Here is a 19,572-nt window from a genome sequence, read left to right as displayed (position 1 = left end):
GAATGTTGTGTCTTTATGCACCACTGTTAGTCCAAACAATTTCAAAGCACTATAGATTCACGTTTGTAATTCCCATGAGAGCTGCATGTCACAGAGCCCCCAGTAAGGAGGTAATGGCAGCGGCTCTTGCAGAAGTGCTGCCCTAGGAGAACTCCTGCACGGACCCTCATTTCAGAGCCCTCAGAAGGTACTGCTCTTCACGTTTACTTGTCATCTAATTCTGGGTATTTCCCAACACGGGCAGCCCTTGGGAATCCACTGCACCACTGACTAACCACTGACTAACCGGGTTGTGCAAGGGGCCAGCAGTGACGCTGGTGAGGGCATCTCTGCTCTGGGCTTGCAAGCTGGGGTCACCCCTGCAGTGTGAACTCCTCCTGTGCCAACAGACTGCTGAACGTGTTTGATATATATCTATATATATATATAAATATAATATATATATATATATATATATATAAGTGGTCGGGGGGCACTCGTTCAGCTCCCCCTCTCCCTTACTCCCCGCTGTAGGGCAAAGCAGCAGCGAAGCCTCCCCGTGCCCCAGCCCCTCTCCAGTAGCCCCTCACGCCGGCGCGGCTCTGCCTTCCCGGGCCCCCCACCCGGCACATCCCCGGCTCCCCGGAGGGCGGCGGATCCCCCCTCGGCACCGCCGGAGCAGGGCCCGCGGAGCCGCCGCTGGGCGCCTGGCCGCCGCCCCCTCACACACCCCCGGCGGCCGCCATCCACGCGGCTGAGGTGGGAGACGCCGCCTCCGTGCGCCGCCGGCGGGCACCTAATGGCAGCCGGGGCCCGAACCGGGCCCCGAACCCGGACCCCCGGGGATGGCGGCAGCCCCTTGGAGCTCCCTCCTCATCTTCAGGGCCGCGGCAGCTCGGCGTGAGGGGGCCGCTGCCGCCTCCCCCCTTACCGGGGAACGGGCAGCGCCGGCGGAGGGGGGATGTTGGGGAGGCGGTGGATCGGGGGTGGATCCCCCCCGGTCCCCTCACGGGACACTTACTGTATCCTCTCGGCCGTGGTCGCGTTGCCGGTCTGCGCCCGGAGGCACGCCAGCAAGAGCAGCCTCATAGCGGCATCTCCCGTCAGGCCGGGCCGGCAGCCACCTCAGCCGGTGCCTCCCTCACCTGCCGGCGGGCTCGGGAACAGCGCGGCGGAGCCGGCGGCCACCGGCACACCCGGCGGGGCCACGGGCGGCCCCTGAGGAGGCGGTGGGCTGAGGGTGGCTCCGTCTCCAGGTCCCCCGGGTTAAAGACCGCGCTTAATGTCAGGTAGGCTGTAAGGCCAGGGGAAGGGTCTGGTGAGGAGCTGCAATGTTTGCTACAGAGTGCAGAACCCCGTTACAGATGCACAGAGGGAATCGTAGAATGGTTTGGGGCCCCCAGCCCCGTCCAGCCTGGCCACGGGCACTGCCAGGGATGGGGCAGCCACGGCTTCTCTGGGCAGCCTGGGCCAGCGCCTCACCGCCCTCATAGTGAGGAATTTCTGCTTTATATCTAACCTAAATCTACCTTCCTTTAGTTTAAAGCCATTACCCCTTGTCCCATCACTACACACCCTGATAGAGTCCCTCTCCAGCTTTCCTGTAGGTCCTTTAAATAGTGGAAGGCAGATGAAGAGGTGTCCTCAGAGCTTTCTCTTCTCTGAGCTAAATAACCCTGACTTTCTCCACAGGAGAGGTGCTCCAGCCCCCTGATCATCGTTGCCCCCAGGGAAGGGGCAAAGGAAGAGCCTGAACCCCAAACCAGGAAAACTAGATCCCAAACTATCAAGGAAGTGTTCAGGACACAACTCCAATTATAACCAGCACAGCGAGCAGCTGGGTGGGGCACAGGCAGTAAAACTGAGAGGCCAGTTGTGGGAGTCCCTTGGGAGACTGACAGAGGCCAGGTGGCAGACAGCAGATATCCATGCCCTTGAACTTGATTCAGTATTTTCTAAAAACATTGAGAGCCCATGCAGGATGCTTGTGACCGTGAGGTAGACTAGAAAGAGGAATTGATCTAACAGAAAGCTCGCTTTTTTGCTTGGATGCTTATAACCATGACCATTTCCCTGATGTAATTTATCACAGGGCCGCACCAATGCCTATATTACCCTAAGGCTGTATGAGAGAAGAAGAGGTGGTCCACAAACTGCAGTGCCTGTTTATTTTGGCTTCAGTGACTCTTCAAGTCTCCATGTTAGGTATGGGTAAAAAATATACTCCACTTATAGAGAAAGGCTATTAAAATTCATAATTTAAAAAATCATAGTTCTTGAAATGCTTTCTGTGGATCTTTGAGGATGACAGGGGATGACAGGTATTCAGGAGTTGAAGGTTTAGAAGAGAAAAAGATGTACTTTTTTTTTCTTTTTTTCCGCCATACTTTGGCAAATTGTTAAGTATTTTGGTAATCGCGCTTGGGTTCTGCTATCAGACCTTCATGCTACAGAGATATGTTCAACTCTCTGCATCTCTCTGAGGCTCAGTTGGAAATCATTCAGCATGACATATTGTTCAGACCATTTTAATGTTCATGCAAACTAAAAAAGTTGGCTTCTACTTAGAAGCTAAGAGCACCAAGTCTTGCATAAATGCTGAAAATAGCACAAATGCTAATTTAAGGGTAGGCAGGACCAAGCTGTTTTCATCACCATTTTAGAAAGCACTTCTGGCATGAAATCCTAGCTCCATTGAAATTCAGAGGGTTTTTGTCAACCTGGCCAGGATTCTAGCTGGATGGCCAGCACCAGCCATCCCTGCTTTAAAAGTCATCGCTGCCCTGTTATCAGTCTGTCCAGCAGACCTGAAATACATCACACTGACTGAATGATGACACACAGCTGCCTTTTGTCTCCTGACACACTGCTGCTCTATATCCATTATCAGCACCCCCTCATTCTGGTTCCAAGAAACACACACCCCCACAAGGTGGTTCATCCAGGGGTACTGCACCAAGAAAGGCTGGCAGTGTGTGTTCCAAACAAGAAACACACCTTCCGTGTTCTTGCAGCCCTGTACCACTGGCCTAAAATGGCTCATGTAACCCAAACGGGGGCATTTTCTACTTGTACAGACCGAAGCAGGATATGAATGACTCAGAAAGTCATGTCTATTGGTAAAAAGGAAGCTGTGGTGATGAATCTCCATGAGCTACCTAATTGCAAAGAGCATGGCCATCGTAGCTTTTTTTTTTTTTTAAGCAAAACCACAAGCTCAAAAACCAGACAATAGCTATCCAACACACTTAGTGTATAATACAAAAAAGACAAAAATGCAAACATCAAAGTAGACAAGGCCTGTTCCACCAAAGAACTGAGACGAGTGAGGAAACTCAACCAGTCATCTGGGAAATTAAAGAGGAAATAAAAGAAACATTCAAAGAGGTCTGAACATTTTATTACTTTATATTTTTTTGTTACATAGGCTTTGACTGACAAAATTAACTTACAAGTCTTTGCAGCATTAGGTTTTGTTGCATCTTTGAAAACATGTACATGCATCTTAATGAAGAAGTTTTAAACATATTGTAGCTAAATGTTCTTGTTCAGAGAAAAATTAAAAATATCCTTCCTGAAGCCACTATTGCTTCAAGACAGAATGTTCAAGTTAGAACAGCAGCTTTTCAATTTCAGTCAGAATTTGTCAATACCTGAAGATTTAAATAACATTTTATAGCATACATTTCAAACGTTATTTAACATTGATATGTGTTTTTAACAGTTAGTGGATAGACCAACATAAAATCTCACCCCACTTGCTAAGGGAAATTATGAAGGACCTACAACGCACTAGTTGCCTATATTGAAACACACAGAGAGCACTTAGTTATTTTGTAGTCTCTAGGAAGTACTACTAGACCCCCTAGAAGATGTAACCACATGGTTGATATGATGTACTGTATTAAGCAGGGCAAACCTGAAACGTAATGCTTTAGATTACAGATTGTCACGTTACAGTAGCTCACAAAAAGAGATCTCTGTTCAGCAAGTTGCATTTTCCTCATTGCCCTTTGACACGAAATATAACTAGTTAAGAGTGCAAATATATTTAATGAGTCATTTCTATGGCACATATTATTTACAAAGGCCCGTCATTAAATGAATATATTTACTTTTACGAGCATTACTTGCTCAATTACCAACGCTGTTCCAAAACTTTTAAGTCATACCTAAACGTTGGGTGTAACTCTGTGATGTCAATCTGTCTGCCTTCTAGAAAACATGTAACTAGGAGTATCTTTCTGACTTGGTTCTGGCCAGAGTTGAGGCTATTAAGTATATTAAGACAATAATGTACTTTCATGATCTTTACTTTAGCACACATGATGGTGGGACAAAGCCCACCTTAGGCCCCCAGCCCTGCCACAACCAACGCATGTTCCCTAACCACGCGCTTTGTTGCGCTGAGATCAGTCTCCATGCAGACCAGCGAGGGCTCCTGCTGCCAGCACGCCTCACTGCCGTTATCCTGGATAAAAACCGAGGAGAAAACGAGGGCCCTGACGGAGGCCAGGGCTGAGCCCAGGTTAAGTTATTCACGGCACGAGGTTCCATTTGACGCCCCAAACGCGATCCCGGCCTGAAGGAACGCCCCGAGCAGCGATCAAACCAAACTTCCCGCTGCAGCCTCCTCCCTCCGTGCCTCCTGCACCCTGCCCGGCACCCCAAGGGGCGCTGCAGGGCAAAAATCGGGCTGAGGCCGGGGGTGAGGCTGAGGTCCGAGGCCACCCCCCCCCCCATCGGCCCCTCCCCTCCCCACCGCCCCTTCCCACCGCGCCTCACGCCCCGCCCCTTCCTCTCCCATTAGCCCCACCCCTCCCTCGCAACCACCTCTACCGCCGGCCCTCCCACCCACGTGACACGGAGCGACAGCGACCTCAGCCAATGGCGGCGCGCCGCCGTGCCCCGCCCATCCCCCCCGCCCACCGCCGTGGGGCGGCGGGGAAGTTTCCTCAGGCCGGGCCGGGCCGGGCGGCGGCTCCGCGGCGGGGCCGAGCCGGGTCGGGCAGGGCCGAGCCGGTCCCAGGAGGCGCCTCCGCCGCCGCCGCTATGGACGAGGCGGATCCGAGCGAGCGCAGCCCCTTGCTGGGCAGCGGGGAGCAGCGCGGGCGGGCGGCGAGCGACGCTTTCCGCGGGCGGCGGGTGGCGTGCGGCGCCGTGCTGCTGGCCGAGCTGCTGGAGCGGGCGGCCTTCTACGGCGTCACCTCCAACCTGGTGCTGTTCCTCAACGGGCCGCCCTACGGCTGGGAGGGCGCCCAGGCCAGCCAGGCCCTGCTGCTCTTCATGGGCATCACCTACCTGGTGTCGCCCTTCGGCGGCTGGCTGGCCGACGCCCTGCTGGGCAAGTTCGGCACCATCCTGCTCAGCATGGCGCTCTACCTGCTGGGCATGCTGGCCTTCCCCGTCATCGCCGCGCCGCACACGCGGCAGGGCCTCTGCGGGGACATCCCCTTGTTCCCCGTGGAGAACTGCTCCTCTCCGGCGGCCAACGCCACCCCCGTGCCCTGCGCCCAAGCGGGGGCCACCCGCTACTGTGCCGCCGCCACCTTCGTGGGACTGGTCCTCGTGGGGCTGGGCGTCGGGTCGGTCAAGGCCAACATCACCCCTTTTGGGGCGGACCAGGTCGAGTATAACTTGGCGGCTGCCAAATCCTTTGTGGGCCCCGCTGCGGGCCAGGGGATGGGTGGTAGTTGTGCAGAGGGATTGCCTTGGTGGGGTGGATGGTGTGCCAACTGCTTCACGGCGCATTGCGTAGGTGTTAAGGCCTGGAGGGATGCGGGTTATCCAGCCTCGTTCCCTGTGTAATGTAGGCTGTTGGGTTGTACCCTGTGAGATGTGATTTTGGGGACCTTGTGATGGCTGATCTCTTAGGACTTCTGGTTTCCTTGGAGCTCCAGAACCTGATTTGGCTGAAGACATAACCAAATTGAGGAGTTGGGTTTGGTTCTTCGTGACCGCTAAGTAGATTCTTAATTATCCTGTGTGGTGGAGTTGTGCACAGATAATCTGATCTCATAGCTCATCACGTGAAATACCATTTTAGCTTTGACAAGGATAGCATGGGCCTTTTGGAGCAGTGTTCAGAGGCCTTTCTTATCCTGCTATGATAAATGAAGAATAGAGATTGAACAAACCTTTTTCAGCCTTAAGGTATCGCTCACTGTGCCCGTGAGTGATGTTTTTGTGCAGGCTAATGTTGTTCCAGGTGACAGGTGGGAAGGTGCTCTCCAAGTGGTAAAAGTATTAATGCATTACCAAGGCTGTTCTCATAAGGACATGTCCTGTCAAATGATCTTACCCGCATCCAGTTCGGTGATATCATTCATTGGATCATCTCTGTGGAACCAAGTGACTTTATAGAAAATGCTTGACAGACAGTTCATGGTTCAATATCATCTGGAATGCGCTGTTGCATGTGGTTTTTTTTTTTTTTTAGCCTTATGCTAAGGTAGTGTGCTGGCTGTGGGTGATGAAGTATAATTTCTGCTTTACAAAATGAGAATTTCAGGTGCTTGGATACTGAGCAGCTTTCCCAACAAAATGATTCTTGGTGGCGAAGCAAGGAACATACCTCCACTTCAGTTTGCTGGCCCATTGAGTTATGGTTAGTGCAGCTATCAGAAATGCCATTAAATTCTTTGTGAGAGGCAGGATCTGCCACAATCTCCTTGCCAAGTGTCCCTCTATGCTCTGTTGTGCAGTTTACACTTGTCGTTCTTTGGCATTTCACATATTATAGATTCTGAGGTTCTGAGTAAAAGACAGTATATAAATGTAAAACATTATTGTAGACTGGGATTGTATATCCCCAGTGTATTGGTTCTGTTTAAGCCAGCATGAGCCCATCAAGTGAAATAGCCTTAATATGACTCTATCTTGTAAGGAGTTTTTCAAAACTGATCGCTTATCCTCAGAACACTTTATGAATATTAAATGTAAGAGATAAATAATGGTGGGAAGAGAGCAAGGGAAGAACTGTTGGCAATGGAAGTGTAGCTGTTATAGATGGATTGTTTTATTTTTATTTTTTTTTTAAGTCTTTTCCCTCAGGATTGCACTGAAAGCGGTTTTTGGCTAGGTTTGCAGATAATTCAGTGGTTTATGTAGAGTGAAGCCAAAGAAATATTCCTTCTGGTTTATAATCACTAGTGCTCTGCCAAGGACAAGATTTTTCCCCTTCTCTGTTTTTCTGGCTTATCTGTTGTTAAATGTATTACAGCATACCATTTACCTTGCTGTGCAGTTCTGGGCCCTCTTGAGTGGTTTTCTCCTACATAATAATGTAGCAAACTGCTGGGTAGACGAAATATATATTGCTGCAAATAAAGTTTGGCCCCCAGAGTCATGTTCTTGGGAGACCATACAATGCAAACATGTTTTGGTTGGACGCGTGCTGACAAGATTTGTCCTATTTCCCTTAAATACCAGACAAAGAGAAATATTATCACTTGCATGTTGTGTACTTTAACTGACATAAACTGGCTTTCAAATGTTGCTAATTGCACTTAATTGCTGGTATCTTAAAAATTACCATGTAAACTTTTCAGTTTTAATTGATAATATATAATTTGGGTGGAGAATCAAAAAGTAGTGAGGTTTTATTTATATAGGATAAAATAATCACTTTATGGAAAATTGGAAACTGGCTTCCAATACTTACCGTCATCTTCAGTTAAAATTTTGTGGTTGCCTAAACTCATTTGCCTAACTGCATTTAGAAGTGCTGTTACGACTAAATAGACTTACTACAGTGTCAAAAAAAATGACTTTTGCCAGTCAGTTTACCAAAAGCGGTTACTGCAAACTAGGTGGAGGCCAACTTTACTTAATGGAGTTTATAAATGAGAGCTGTTTCTTTCCTAGAAGTTGAAGACTGATCAAACGTTTGGGTCTAAATCTGAAGTGATGGTTCTCAGAATAGTGTTTATAAGCATGTGATAAGTACAACCTGACACTTGCCAGTTCCCCTTTTGGGTGCCTGTGTTTTGCAGTCACTTCCCGTTCTGTGTAGCAGTTTGTGACTTGTTACAGTTGGGAAACATCTGACTATGTTCAACCATCCCTCATCGTTGTGAAAGCTGGTTTAGCTTCGGCATTGAAGCCAAAATCAGTAGTAGACTACTGGTCTAGTATCAGCTGTAACCACTGATCTAACGATAGATGAATCTGTTCTGTAGTTATGGGGATTAGAGATGCTAGTTTTAGCACACAGTATTTCTCCTTTCTAAATTTCATAATTAAATGTATCAGTCCAGAATGTGCCAAAATTCTTCAGGGTTTGCTACTTTAACAGCAATGGGTTTAGTTCTAGCATTGCCAAAGAGAATGCTATTGGGAGTTGCTTATATAGAGATAGCTTTAGAGTGATTTTCAACTTCTTGGTTTGTAGAACTTAGATTTTGCAGCCTCTGGGGAGGAATAGGGGATCCCCTATAAAGAACTAAAGGTCATTAACCACGAGTTGCTTTTCTTGTTATTTAACTTCTTATGAGTCTGGGGACCTTGAAGAATCTGCAGATAACAGTTTGAAAACTGGACTCATGGCATTCACGTGTGCAGTACTAATTTGTTTCCACAGATGCGGCAGTAGTGAGAGGAAGCAGACCTGAAATGTGGATTGGCCAAATTTTACTATGAAAATTTAATATTTTGTTGCCGTCAAGCAGTAGTGTAAAGCTGTTACTGAGCTCTCTTCAGTTGCTCTCTAAGAACAGCCGGTGAATCACTGTATGCTTGTATGGATTCCTGGCTCTTTACGTAAAAATCAGGAGAATCTGTGGAATAAACTTTTAATATTAGAGCTGTGTGATATTTTGGTGTCAAGTTGTAGGGACTGCTTTGGTCAGTACATGGATCATCTCCCAAGAAAGATGGTGTTGAAAAATTTGGGAAAGGGGTAACTTAGCAAGTGATCATCTTCTAAGTCAGAATAAGGTCTAAGTATTAATGTCGGGGCAGCTGTGCCGTGGAAGTTGCTGTTGGTCAGGTATTTTTAATGACTGTTTTCATCAAGTGTTGTAACTAAAGATCTAGTTACCCTTCCTCTGTTTTAGCTGTGTTTAAAATTTTAGTCACGATTGTAAGATGCTAGCCTCATATCCTAAACAGGTTTGCAGGATTGCAGTGCAGCATTACACAGCTGGCGTGTCCTCCACCGAAAGTGGCTGTAAATAACCCAGAGATTACACAACTCCCATAACACAATGTTCCAGGCACTTGGGATACTTTAGCATGAGACCTGTGGTGGTAATTGCATCTCATCTGACCATAATCAGTCTAATATAAGTGTTTTGTATTAGAAGTTTTGGCTTTGAGAACTATTCCTGTACTATTTTGAAATCCAGTGCCATGTAGGTCCCAATTATAACATTCAGCACGTCATAGTGACTCTTCTTTCTGCATTTGGTTTAGCTGTATGTAAAGGATAGTTATGAGATGTATAAAGGAAAACGCCTTTTACATAGTAGAAGTATCAAGGTTTAGGTTAGACTTCTTTTGCAAAAATCTTGGTAGATGTCTTGAAAATAGCAAGACTTTTATTTCCTCTTTAGAGGCCCACCTGAAGGCAGTCAGCAATGCCAGCTGGTCAATGACTGACAATGCAGCTGTGGCCAGAAGACTTACAGTTAGTCTTTTTTTTTTTTTATTTCTTTGTGTTTTTTTTTTGATTTTTGTCTTTTTAATTCATATTTACCCTATACTTGAAAACAAGAGAATTCAGAGCAATTCGGGTGCTTGTTGTACAGCAGAGTAGGTCATTCTATGTTTTAATTGAATTAGAAGCACTGCTAGATTGTCCCTTACTGTACTTGGAGAACGGCGTGCCATCCCATTTAGTGGGGAAAAAGGTGTGAAAGGTTTGAAGAATGCAGAACAGTTAAATGGAGGTGGAGGACTGGGTATTTGGCAGTGGAAGATGACCTACATAACTAACAGCTGTCCGACACTGGTACAGTATGTGGAAAGTGTCTGAATCTAAGCTCATGTGTAAAACAACATGCTACCTAGAACAATTAATTGGGTGCATTAGATATTTGCTAATGTTCATTTGAGTCAGGGCACCTTTGAAACAGTTTTATTGCAACGCTTTTATTCAATGATAGAAGTGTAGCACACCAGCCTTGGCATTTCACTGATGTTAGAAGTTTGACTGAAACATGTTAAATCGAAGAAGCTGACCTTTTTCATATCTTTTATAGCACTACTACTGATTTGAAGCTGTTTTGTTGTGATGGGGACGAAATCTTTTAAATGTGCCTATTTTGACTTTCAGTGCAGGGATATGGAACCATTAGCCTGCAGGACAGATTTGATCCGGGACCCACACCATACCTGTGCCCCTTGTGTGCATCACTTTCCTGCTGCAGCCGCTGGTAGGACGATAAGAATATAATGAAGCTGGTGGTGCTCATACCACAAGGACAGTGTTGCTATGCTTGAGCACAGAGGAAACTGAGCAGAGGGAGGGATAGATTTTTCTTTTTGCTTGGGTGATTGAAAATAATGCAGGCAGGCACAAGGGGCAAAAGGAGAATTCCTGCAGTTCTATGAAAAATGCCCATCCTTGACAAATAAAAATAAGATTATAAGATGGTTTTCTTTTTCTTGATTGCTTATTAAAATGTACCATCTACAGGATTAGTAACAGAGAAAGAAATGTTTGTTGTTCAGTGAACACTTGAGAATAAACAAATCTATCATGTGTTGTCACACAGATCACGTAATAGCCAATGGGAAACTTGGAGTAGGCCCCTGTAAATGTAATGTAGCTAGTATTTTGGGTAGAGGATGCAATGTTTGAAAGAAACTATGAGGACTGTCTTTTAACTCCAGTGTTTTCTGTTTCTCGTGAGATGACTTTGTAGCTCTTCCACTTTGACAAATTACTCCACCAGCTAGGTAGGTGGGATTTTTATTAAGTTGTTAACATTGGTCAGTAAAATGCCATAGTGGCATTTCAGGAATGGTCGGGATGTGATTTTTAGTGTGCATATGTACTTTCATAAGGAAGCAGAAAATGAATTCTTTTCATTGTAGGTCTGTGGTGTGTTTGTCCCTTGAGCACTGTGTTCCTTTTTTGGTCATTCTGTTTCAAAAAGGACACTGGAGAAGGGGAGGGAAGGTTCAGGGAAGAGCCACAGACATCGTCAGTGGTTTCCCTGCAAGGAATCCTGCAGCATTCTGTAACTTCCTACCTCTGAAAAGGCAGCTACAAGGAGGATATAGCTGCAGTTTGTGGAAATAATAGGTGGTCAGAGAGGGGTAGAAGTGGGCAAGGGATGGGATTAAGCTCATCTGTCTTCTCGTGCTCTCTGGAACTAGGCAAGTGAGGCTAGTACAGGGCAGGTTCAAAACAGATAACTGGAGATGTTTCTTGCCGCTGTGTAATTACCTGGAGAACTCTGCTACAGGACGTTATGGGTCCTAAAAGCTGACTTGGGTTCAGGGGAAGGCTGGGCAAGTACACAGAAGGAAAATCTGCTGCAGGTTATTCAGAGATGGAAGCCATCCTTGGTTCCAGGAAGTTTGTTGGGAGCTAACAGTTGGAGGCTGGGATAATACTTGATAGAAATATCATGCTGTGCTTTCCCTGTTCTTATATTTTATAAAAGTTTGCTTTTACCTCCCTACTTGTCTTTGCCTAGACATGAGCAAGGTCATTTGTAAGAGAGGATGGGAAGTCATTTCCTTGCAGGAAGTGTAAGAGAACTGAGACTTTTATCATGAAGAAATGAAAAACTTAGTCAAATAGACAGTGCTCCAACTTAATTGATGTTATCAACCTATGATGTAATTCTTTGCTAATACCTTGCTGTCATTGGGGGTCTAGAAGGAATACCTACCTTGCTGCACATGATGACTGTTAAGATTGAGAGAGAGAGGTACCAAGTTGAAACTGGAAAGGGAGAATTTCTTGGTTTTATGCTCCGAGATTCTATTTGACACACTAACAGACATACTTGGATGCCTAACAGTGCTATGAACCGCATAGGAATAGATACTTTAATATTTCTTTTGTCGAGCTTGGTTAAATGATACAGATGGGTTTGTGCACCAAGAAACTTGAAGCTATAAATCAGAACTGACAATGTTAAAAATGTGTTCAAGGTCTGGCAAAAAGAGGAAGGGAAACTTGAAATTAGAAGTCAGAAACAACTGATTCAGCAAGACCAGTGCATGGCACTGAGTCACTGGTCACTGCTCATGGTCTTTCAGTCATAAAACAGTGACAAACATGGTATTATAGATTATTCTATTCTAGTATTTTTGATCTTTTTAATGTATTTCAGATTTTAATTTGCATAATTTCTCTTACATCACATCTTATGAGTTATGCTGAGTTCTTGTGACTTAATTACAAAACCCGGGGCGACTTACAGTAGTCAATACAGAATAAAGAGTGATGGTGGAAACAGTACAGGATGATTGTGCAAACCAGGAACGTCTTGACTTTCACTGGAGAGACACTTGAAGCAGAAAAATAACGCTATTAACAGAGCTGACTTGATAGAAGGGTAAATGTTTACTGGCTCATTTACTGCCTGATACCTCAGGCAACCTGAATTTAATTTTTTATTATTTTTTTTAAGGTCAGAATGACAAGTCTTCAATATATGTTCTGATGAGAGGAATTAGGACTGTGTTAAAACTTAAATTTGGAATTTGTGCTTTAATCACCTGAGGCTTAGAAAAATGGAGTGTGTTTAACTGTTAGGTATATGCTGTTGGAAGAAGCAATTGTTGTAATACTAATAATGGATGAATTTTTTGGTAGCTTAACTTTTTTACTAAAAAAGGGTTATTTCAACTTATGTGTGGATTGTGGGACAGTAATTTGAGTGAGCTTTGTCTACAGAAGTGATCAAATGAGTTACAGTGCAGTAGAAATAATAATGGCCTTTCTGGGAAAGCTATGTAGTTTAGTCTTATGTGACTTTTCAATCTACATGCTGAACTTCTGGAAGGTCATTGATATAATGGGATAGTTTATTAAGGTGTCATTACATCAAATACCGTGCTAAGCCCAAAACAGTAAAATCATTTCTATATGACTAAATTAAACCTAAACTCTTCGTCGTGTCGTGGTTGATTGAATTTTAATAAACACACTTAATTTCCTTCAGAAACTGAAGAACTTGTTTTTAATCTTTTCCAGGTCAAAGATCGGGGTCCAGAAGCTACAAGAAGATTTTTTAATTGGTTTTACTGGAGCATAAATTTGGGAGCTATTCTCTCTCTGGGAGGCATTGCATACATTCAGCAGAATGTGAGCTTTGTTATTGGATATAGTATCCCAACAGTTTGCATTGGGATTTCATTCATGGTTTTCTTATGTGGTCAGAGTTTCTTCATCACAAAACCACCTGATGGTAGTGCCTTCACAGACATGTTTAAAATTCTCGCATATTCTTGTTGTTCAAGAAAGAGACATATGGAGCGTTCAACAAATAGGTTTGTAATGAGCTCTTTTGTATAGTCTGAATTCCAGTGAATCAGTCTAAGAATTGAAACTAATTTGTTCAGACTAGCTGGCAGTAAGTCATGTAAGAGAATATACTAGAATATGCAGTTTTTCTTCAAGAACTGGATCACCTGAGGCTTACTCAGGTGGAAAACTTGGGCCCAGAAACTGTACTCTGAGAACTTGGGGACGAAAGAGATGCATTTTGAGTTCTCTGGATCTCCATGCTGCGAGGTCATGTGTGCTGTTTTCAATTGAATGCTCTGTCCTGCCGAAGTTGCTGCAAGTGTAACGTTACTCAAGTATGCTGCTTTTAAACAGTAGTAAACTTCCTTAACTGCCTAGATATGTTTATGGGACATCTTCTGATTTTTAAAATGCTACCATGTGAGATGGGCTTTCATGTATTCAGATTGTAAAACAATTCAGTATTTGGTGATACTGTTAAGATCTGCATATTGCTGTGCCATTTACTTATGCGTGAGGATGAGTAAGGGAAATAAGCAAACCTTTAGAATAGAACGTTTCAGCTTGTGCTTTCAGCTGCTACTGATCCATTATGGCCTAGTTTATTTGTAGTTAAGGATAACTTATTTTGGAAATGTATGAGCTTTTTTGTTTTTTAAAATGTTTTACAAGACCACAGAGAAGTCAAGTTTTATTGTTCTTTATCTGTTGTTTTCTGTTCTTTAACTAAATCCAAATTCTTTTCAACAGCGAAGGCCAGGGAGTCCTTCAGCAACCTCGTAAGCAGAGCTTGTTTGAGATGGCTAAGCTGTCTCATGGAGGCCCATTCAGAGAAGATAAAGTTGAAGATGTGAAGGCTCTTGTGAAGATTATCCCTGTCTTTTTGGCTTTAATACCTTACTGGACAGTGTATTTTCAAGTGAGTAGTTCAAAGGGTTACATTCTTATTTTCCATGTCTGAGAAATGTAATCTCAAATGTAAAGATTTCCTCTTCCAACTGTATTTGAAAGGTCTGGGGCTATAGCATTAAGTTACAGTTCTGAGCCTAGGTTGTAAATATACCTTCTCTCTGAAAGTTTTTTTGGGGGGAGGGGAGTAACATTACACAACAGGGGATGGGATGGAATGGGATGGCTGTTCCATAAGGTTTATTTGCAGTTAGTATTTAGTAGCTGTGATTCTAGAGAAGATGAATATTGAACAGGATTCTTCAGAACTCCAGTACTGACTGCTTGATTTTGTTTAATACCTATGTGTTCAATAATGTTAACCACTTTTCGTTTGCACACCTGTGGCTGCACCTCAGGGATCGTTTTAGTATTGTCTTAGCAAAAATACTAAGTGATGATAGCTTCTTCATTTTTGGTTTGCTGGATAAAATTATTGGGGAAAGCTGTATTAGCTTACCAGTATGCCAAAGTATCTAATTTCACATGTTTTCTGGGAGCTCTTCCCCTGAAGTAGAGAGATGAAAAGTGGTTACTGAGATTACTTTCAAATAATCATTTTTTAACTTGATAATTAAACTAATTAACATAACTTAAAATAAAATAATTAAAATTATCGTTTAATAGCTGTACAAATTAACATATCTTAAATATTGCACTCTGTTTCATCTTGCAGTTGATTCACATAGGTCAGGGTAAGTGGAATAGATTTCATTTTTAATTAATTCCTTTCTCGTTTTTCTGTCTTACTGGGATGAATTACAGTAGCAAATATTTGGGGGAAAAATGCAGAAATTGTATTTTAAGTCACACGAATGATTCTTTCTGCACTTAGTAAAATTAAATTTAGGAGTTAAAAGCAGCTTACAGTGTTCTAACAATAATTCTTTTTGGCTTGCTATATTCGCAATTTACCTTTGGCGTTATATTTGTTAAATATAAAAAAGAAAAAACATCTTGGTCTCAGTTTGTCATGTCCAAGTAATCTCAAATCATCTTCCCTAATGCTAGATGCAGACAACATATGTATTGCAAAGTCTTCATCTGAAAATTCCTGAAATAGCAAATGATACCAACTCTGTTCATACGGTAAGTAGGGCAAACAAGTGGAAATTGTTTTCTTTAGTTGAAATCAAAATAAATAAGTATTGTACAGGCAATTCCAGGAAGCTAAGGTAGCAGCTAGGGGTAAGGAATGGCTACAGATGCTGAGCATACATTAAAAGACGACGCATAATACCTAGATTTTGGCATATTTATTGGTATGTGGAGTTCACATCATACTGTTTTTAATGTATTCAGATAATTTTCACTGCCTTAACTTATGATTGTCTTTGTCCTTTAGTGGATGCAGTATGATCTTTGAAGGAATCTTTAAAATCAGTATGCCCTAAGTTTGCAAAGTTGTAAGTGCAGAAGCAGTCATAGAAACTCAGTATTAATACCCATACTTAACTGAAACATTAGTATTTGCAGATTTGGATATATACCTCAATGATTAATCAGTATTGACTTTATCTTGAATCAGTTTGGCGTATCAAAGGAAGCAAAAATATTTTCAATCAATATTTTTCAAAAAAGGCTAGCACCTTTTCCACCAATCTGTGGCGTATTTATGAAAAGTTCTAAGCCGAATAATAGAATGTGTACTGAACCTAGCTACTAGACTGAAGTAGAAATGTTTAATTAGATCAGATTGTATTGCTGGAAGTAAAATAGTGGCAAATATTTAATTACATTAATCACTTCCTGACCTGTACGCCATTAAATACTGACTTTGAACACTTTTAAAAAAGTATTTGGGGGTATATTCATTTTAAAAAGCTGCGCAATTCAGTTTACTAGATTTGAGTGCCACAATTCCTCAGTCAGGTGTTCTATGACTTAAAAAATCTTGATGGCAGAAAAGATCCCAAAGGATACTGATTTTCCTTTAAATACATTTCAAGATGTATGCAGAAAAGCTCAGATATTGAGATAATGCCAATGTCTATCTTCTCTTTCAAAAGGAATCTGCATAGCTTTTAGTTATTTAGCTTGTGTTTTGACAAAACTTAATTCAGAGCGAGGTCCTAGACTGAGTCCACTGAAACTTTAAAAAACAAACAAAAACCTTTTGTAAAAAAAAAATCTTTTCAAAACAACTTTTTAACTTTACACTTGCACTTCTGTGCTAACAGAACTAATAACTGCCAAATTAAATGAAAACTTGAATATCTGAGTGTTTTCCTCAGCATTTACACACATTTTTCTCTTCACAATGTCTTAGAGTGCACTGTGGTTTGTTATGGGTCTCAGTATTTCATGAAAAATATTTTTTCCCTTTGTTACATTACAGTAAAAATGAACCCATGAGTATGAAATTGCTAACTTAAGTCATCCTGTTGCATTTTAGTTTCCAGCAGCCTGGTTGACTATGTTTGATGCAGTGCTTATTCTAGTCCTAATACCCTTAAAAGATAGATTGGTGGACCCCATTTTAAAGAGGAATGGCTTGCTGCCATCATCATTGAAGAGGATTGCAGTTGGAATGTTCTTTGTGATGTGTTCTGCATTTGCTGCAGGTAAGAACAAAACTTGGAGATCTACTTACATAGTTATTTATTTAGTAACTTGAAATAGCATTTTTCAAAAACTTCCTGAATCTTTAAATCAAGATTATGCAGGAGTCTTTTTCATGGGATAGTTAGAATGCAACTGCATGGATGTATTTTATTCAATGAAAGGCATTTTATCCAAAGACTACTAGACTGGTTTGAATATTTGTGTTAAAATTGGAGAATATTTCCTGCCTGAAATAGACTCGGAATATATGTTTTAAAATCAACTTGTTAGTTAAGATTTTCACGATAGGGGGGCTTACATTTTCACATACATAACTGACAGCATTTCTTTCTAAGCGTGCTCGATACAGAACTATTTATCTTCTGACCATATTTGTCTGAATAAATGCCTTACCTTCATTGATCAGTGCTTGGCTTGCCTGAACAACTTGTCTAACATTTGGATTTGAGGCCTTTATTCCTAATCTAAACTGTGTTGTATTATGGAAGTCCACGTTGTCTGATTTGTTACCCATTTATCTTGAAGGTGAACATTTATTTATCCTGAAAAATGAAGAGGTTCAGAAATAAGTATGCTTCTTCATACAGTGTGACTTTCAAGTATTATAAAACTGAAATTTTACGTAAAATCCTTTCTCTTAATCTGAAATAATAAAGTTAGGTTATTGCTGAACAAGAGTTTCTTCCCACTTTGGTTTTTTTCTCCCCTATCTTAATGTTCCCTAATGTTTGGGAATTACTGTAGTGTAAAATAGCTTAGCTATAACATGAGAGGAAAAAGATGGCATCTCTGCTCAAATCATAAATCAGCTGCTTTTGAGATGATTTAAAGCTGTTAAGCACTGCTGATGTGGAACTGAACATCTCTAAGCAATGCTTCATAGAATGCATAGCCTTCACCTAGAATCGCTCTAATGAACATATTGATAAAGCATTATAGCATTAAATAAATTAATTTCAGCACTTGTAATCTCCTATATTTTAGCGAGAGGGACACTTTATATGGCTATTAAGATTTCTTTCAGTGAGAGAGATAATTACCTTATTAGGCCAAGGTCACTTTGTATGTGGGCAAGTAAAGTTCTTTTAGCAAAGTCATTTAAACTTAAAATAGGAGTGTTTTTCTTATTCCATGTTACTTAAGATATTGCTACCAGCAAGAGAAGATGATGTAAAACAGTTAAATGTCAGCTCTTTAAATAGAACTTGCTGGCTCACATAAGTGAATTCAAAACCAGCAATATCTGTATTAGTACTGCAGGAAAAAAAAAAAACATTGTATTATGATTGCTGAGTTGGGAAATTATTTTATATGGCAGAATTCTTAAAAATTTCAATTGCCTTCTGTTCTATTTGCCTACAGATGTGATGTGTGATTTTGTTAGTTTGATTATCTGCAATCTGGCTGGAAAATCTAACCTTTTGGTGTAACTTAGCATCCATTCATCATAATATGAATTTCAGAGCTTCAATTGTGGCAGCTTTGGGGCATAGGGAACTGTGTCTATTTTTAATGTGAGGAAAAGCTTCTGTTGTTTTTTTTGCTTCATAAAATTTTTATTTTCTCATTAAATGCTATTTGTAGAAGCCACATTTTAATATTCCTAAAGTGCAACATTACTTCCAACAAGTTCTGCCTTAGAGAAAACTATTAAATTTTGAACGTATGGAGACATTAAGATATTAATTTGCAATCTTGGAAGTATCTTAACGATTTGTGTGTACCATATTTCCATTTTAACTCAACTGACTGGCATTAGTTCTGGACACCATTTAGGCTACCTATTAGACTGCTTAGATTACTTAAAATATCTCAAAGTGTGTGAGAATACAACTGATTAGATTTAGTGAACATCTGCTGTGCTTCATGCATTTTATTGTAAACTCTGAGCAGCAGTATTTAAGGTTACTCAACTGGAAAATCTACTTCATTTATAGAGTTTAAACAATTATTGCAAAAACTTAAGATTCTTTTAACTACAAAAACTGTAAGATTAAACTTGAAGCTTGGCTGTCAGTGTCTAAGAATGAATCAGTAGATTCTAGATTCTGGAGTACTCAGCTTTGAAGACTTAGGGAAGTTTGGTATAATGTAGTTATGCTCCTGTGTAGCTAAATACCTCTTAAACTAGATGAAGAACGTCAAACACATTAAGGATCACTAGATGTTTTGAAGAGCAATATTTTTGTGTTGAATGTGTGTGAATGAAATCATGTATGGGTTCTTAGCTAACTGTAATGCTTAGTTTATGTTTTAATTAAGTTCTGCTCTAAACTGTTTGTCAGCTATATTAAAACCAAAATAGCAAGAAACCGAGCTTTATTTTAATTGCATCAACTTTTCATAGTTCAGAGGGCACTGAGGTGACGGAAGAGCTAAACAAAGATATTTAAGGTGGGGAAGTCATCACCCAAAAAATGAGGAAGGTAGAGAAAATGTGGTAGCCTGGTACTAAACTCAGAACAATCTTTACCTCAAAAATAGATGTTATTAAGGAAAACACTCTTAAGTAAATATTTTTGGGGCCATGAGGTTGTATTTAATTTTCCCTCTACAGCCCTTTGTTTCAGAAGAGTAGACTGGAGATCTACTCGATCTTGTTACTTGAATAGATTCCTGAACTCATATTGAACACAGTTTATACAAAT

At 41.7% G+C, this 19,572-nt stretch overlaps 2 protein-coding genes and 2 long non-coding RNA genes across 7 annotated transcripts in view; 2 read left to right on the top strand and 2 right to left on the bottom strand.

The window, feature by feature from the left end:
• GLT1D1 (glycosyltransferase 1 domain containing 1) overlaps positions 1-1,139 on the bottom strand; it is a 56,976-nt gene extending 55,837 nt beyond the window's left edge. For both annotated transcript variants that reach the window (XR_007159132.2, XM_048051139.2), the window contains exon 1: positions 1,001-1,139. Coding sequence is in view for 1 of the 2 variants with exons in the window: in XM_048051139.2 (XP_047907096.1) it covers positions 1,001-1,068 (68 nt within the window). In the remaining variant the exon portion in view is untranslated. The remainder of the gene's footprint in view (positions 1-1,000) is intronic.
• On the top strand, positions 1,131-4,430 carry LOC125180528 (uncharacterized). Its single transcript, XR_007159134.2, has 3 exons — positions 1,131-1,268; positions 2,072-2,184; positions 4,300-4,430. It is a non-coding gene; the product is annotated as an uncharacterized lncRNA (long non-coding RNA).
• A 483-nt stretch (positions 4,431-4,913) lies between these two features.
• SLC15A4 (solute carrier family 15 member 4) overlaps positions 4,914-19,572 on the top strand; it is a 26,108-nt gene continuing 11,449 nt past the window's right edge. The window contains exons 1-5 of the mRNA XM_013173398.3: positions 4,914-5,604; positions 13,139-13,434; positions 14,162-14,330; positions 15,371-15,448; positions 16,755-16,923. Coding sequence (XP_013028852.3) covers positions 5,032-5,604; positions 13,139-13,434; positions 14,162-14,330; positions 15,371-15,448; positions 16,755-16,923 — 1,285 coding nt within the window. The 5' untranslated portion in view covers positions 4,914-5,031. The remainder of the gene's footprint in view (positions 5,605-13,138; positions 13,435-14,161; positions 14,331-15,370; positions 15,449-16,754; positions 16,924-19,572) is intronic.
• The window catches only part of LOC106031190 (uncharacterized), a 25,234-nt gene continuing 20,299 nt past the window's right edge, over positions 14,638-19,572 (bottom strand). For all 3 annotated transcript variants that reach the window (XR_010825614.1, XR_001204145.3, XR_010825613.1), the window contains 2 exons: positions 17,318-17,466; positions 14,638-14,867 (listed from right to left, as the gene is read on the bottom strand). This is a non-coding gene — a long non-coding RNA (uncharacterized lncRNA). The remainder of the gene's footprint in view (positions 14,868-17,317; positions 17,467-19,572) is intronic.

Source organism: Anser cygnoides, chromosome 17 (assembly GCF_040182565.1).
Source record: "Anser cygnoides isolate HZ-2024a breed goose chromosome 17, Taihu_goose_T2T_genome, whole genome shotgun sequence".
In the NCBI taxonomy this organism is placed as follows: domain Eukaryota; kingdom Metazoa; phylum Chordata; class Aves; order Anseriformes; family Anatidae; genus Anser; species Anser cygnoides.
Note: the sequence above shows the minus strand (reverse complement) of the source record. Positions and strands in the feature narration are given on the sequence as shown.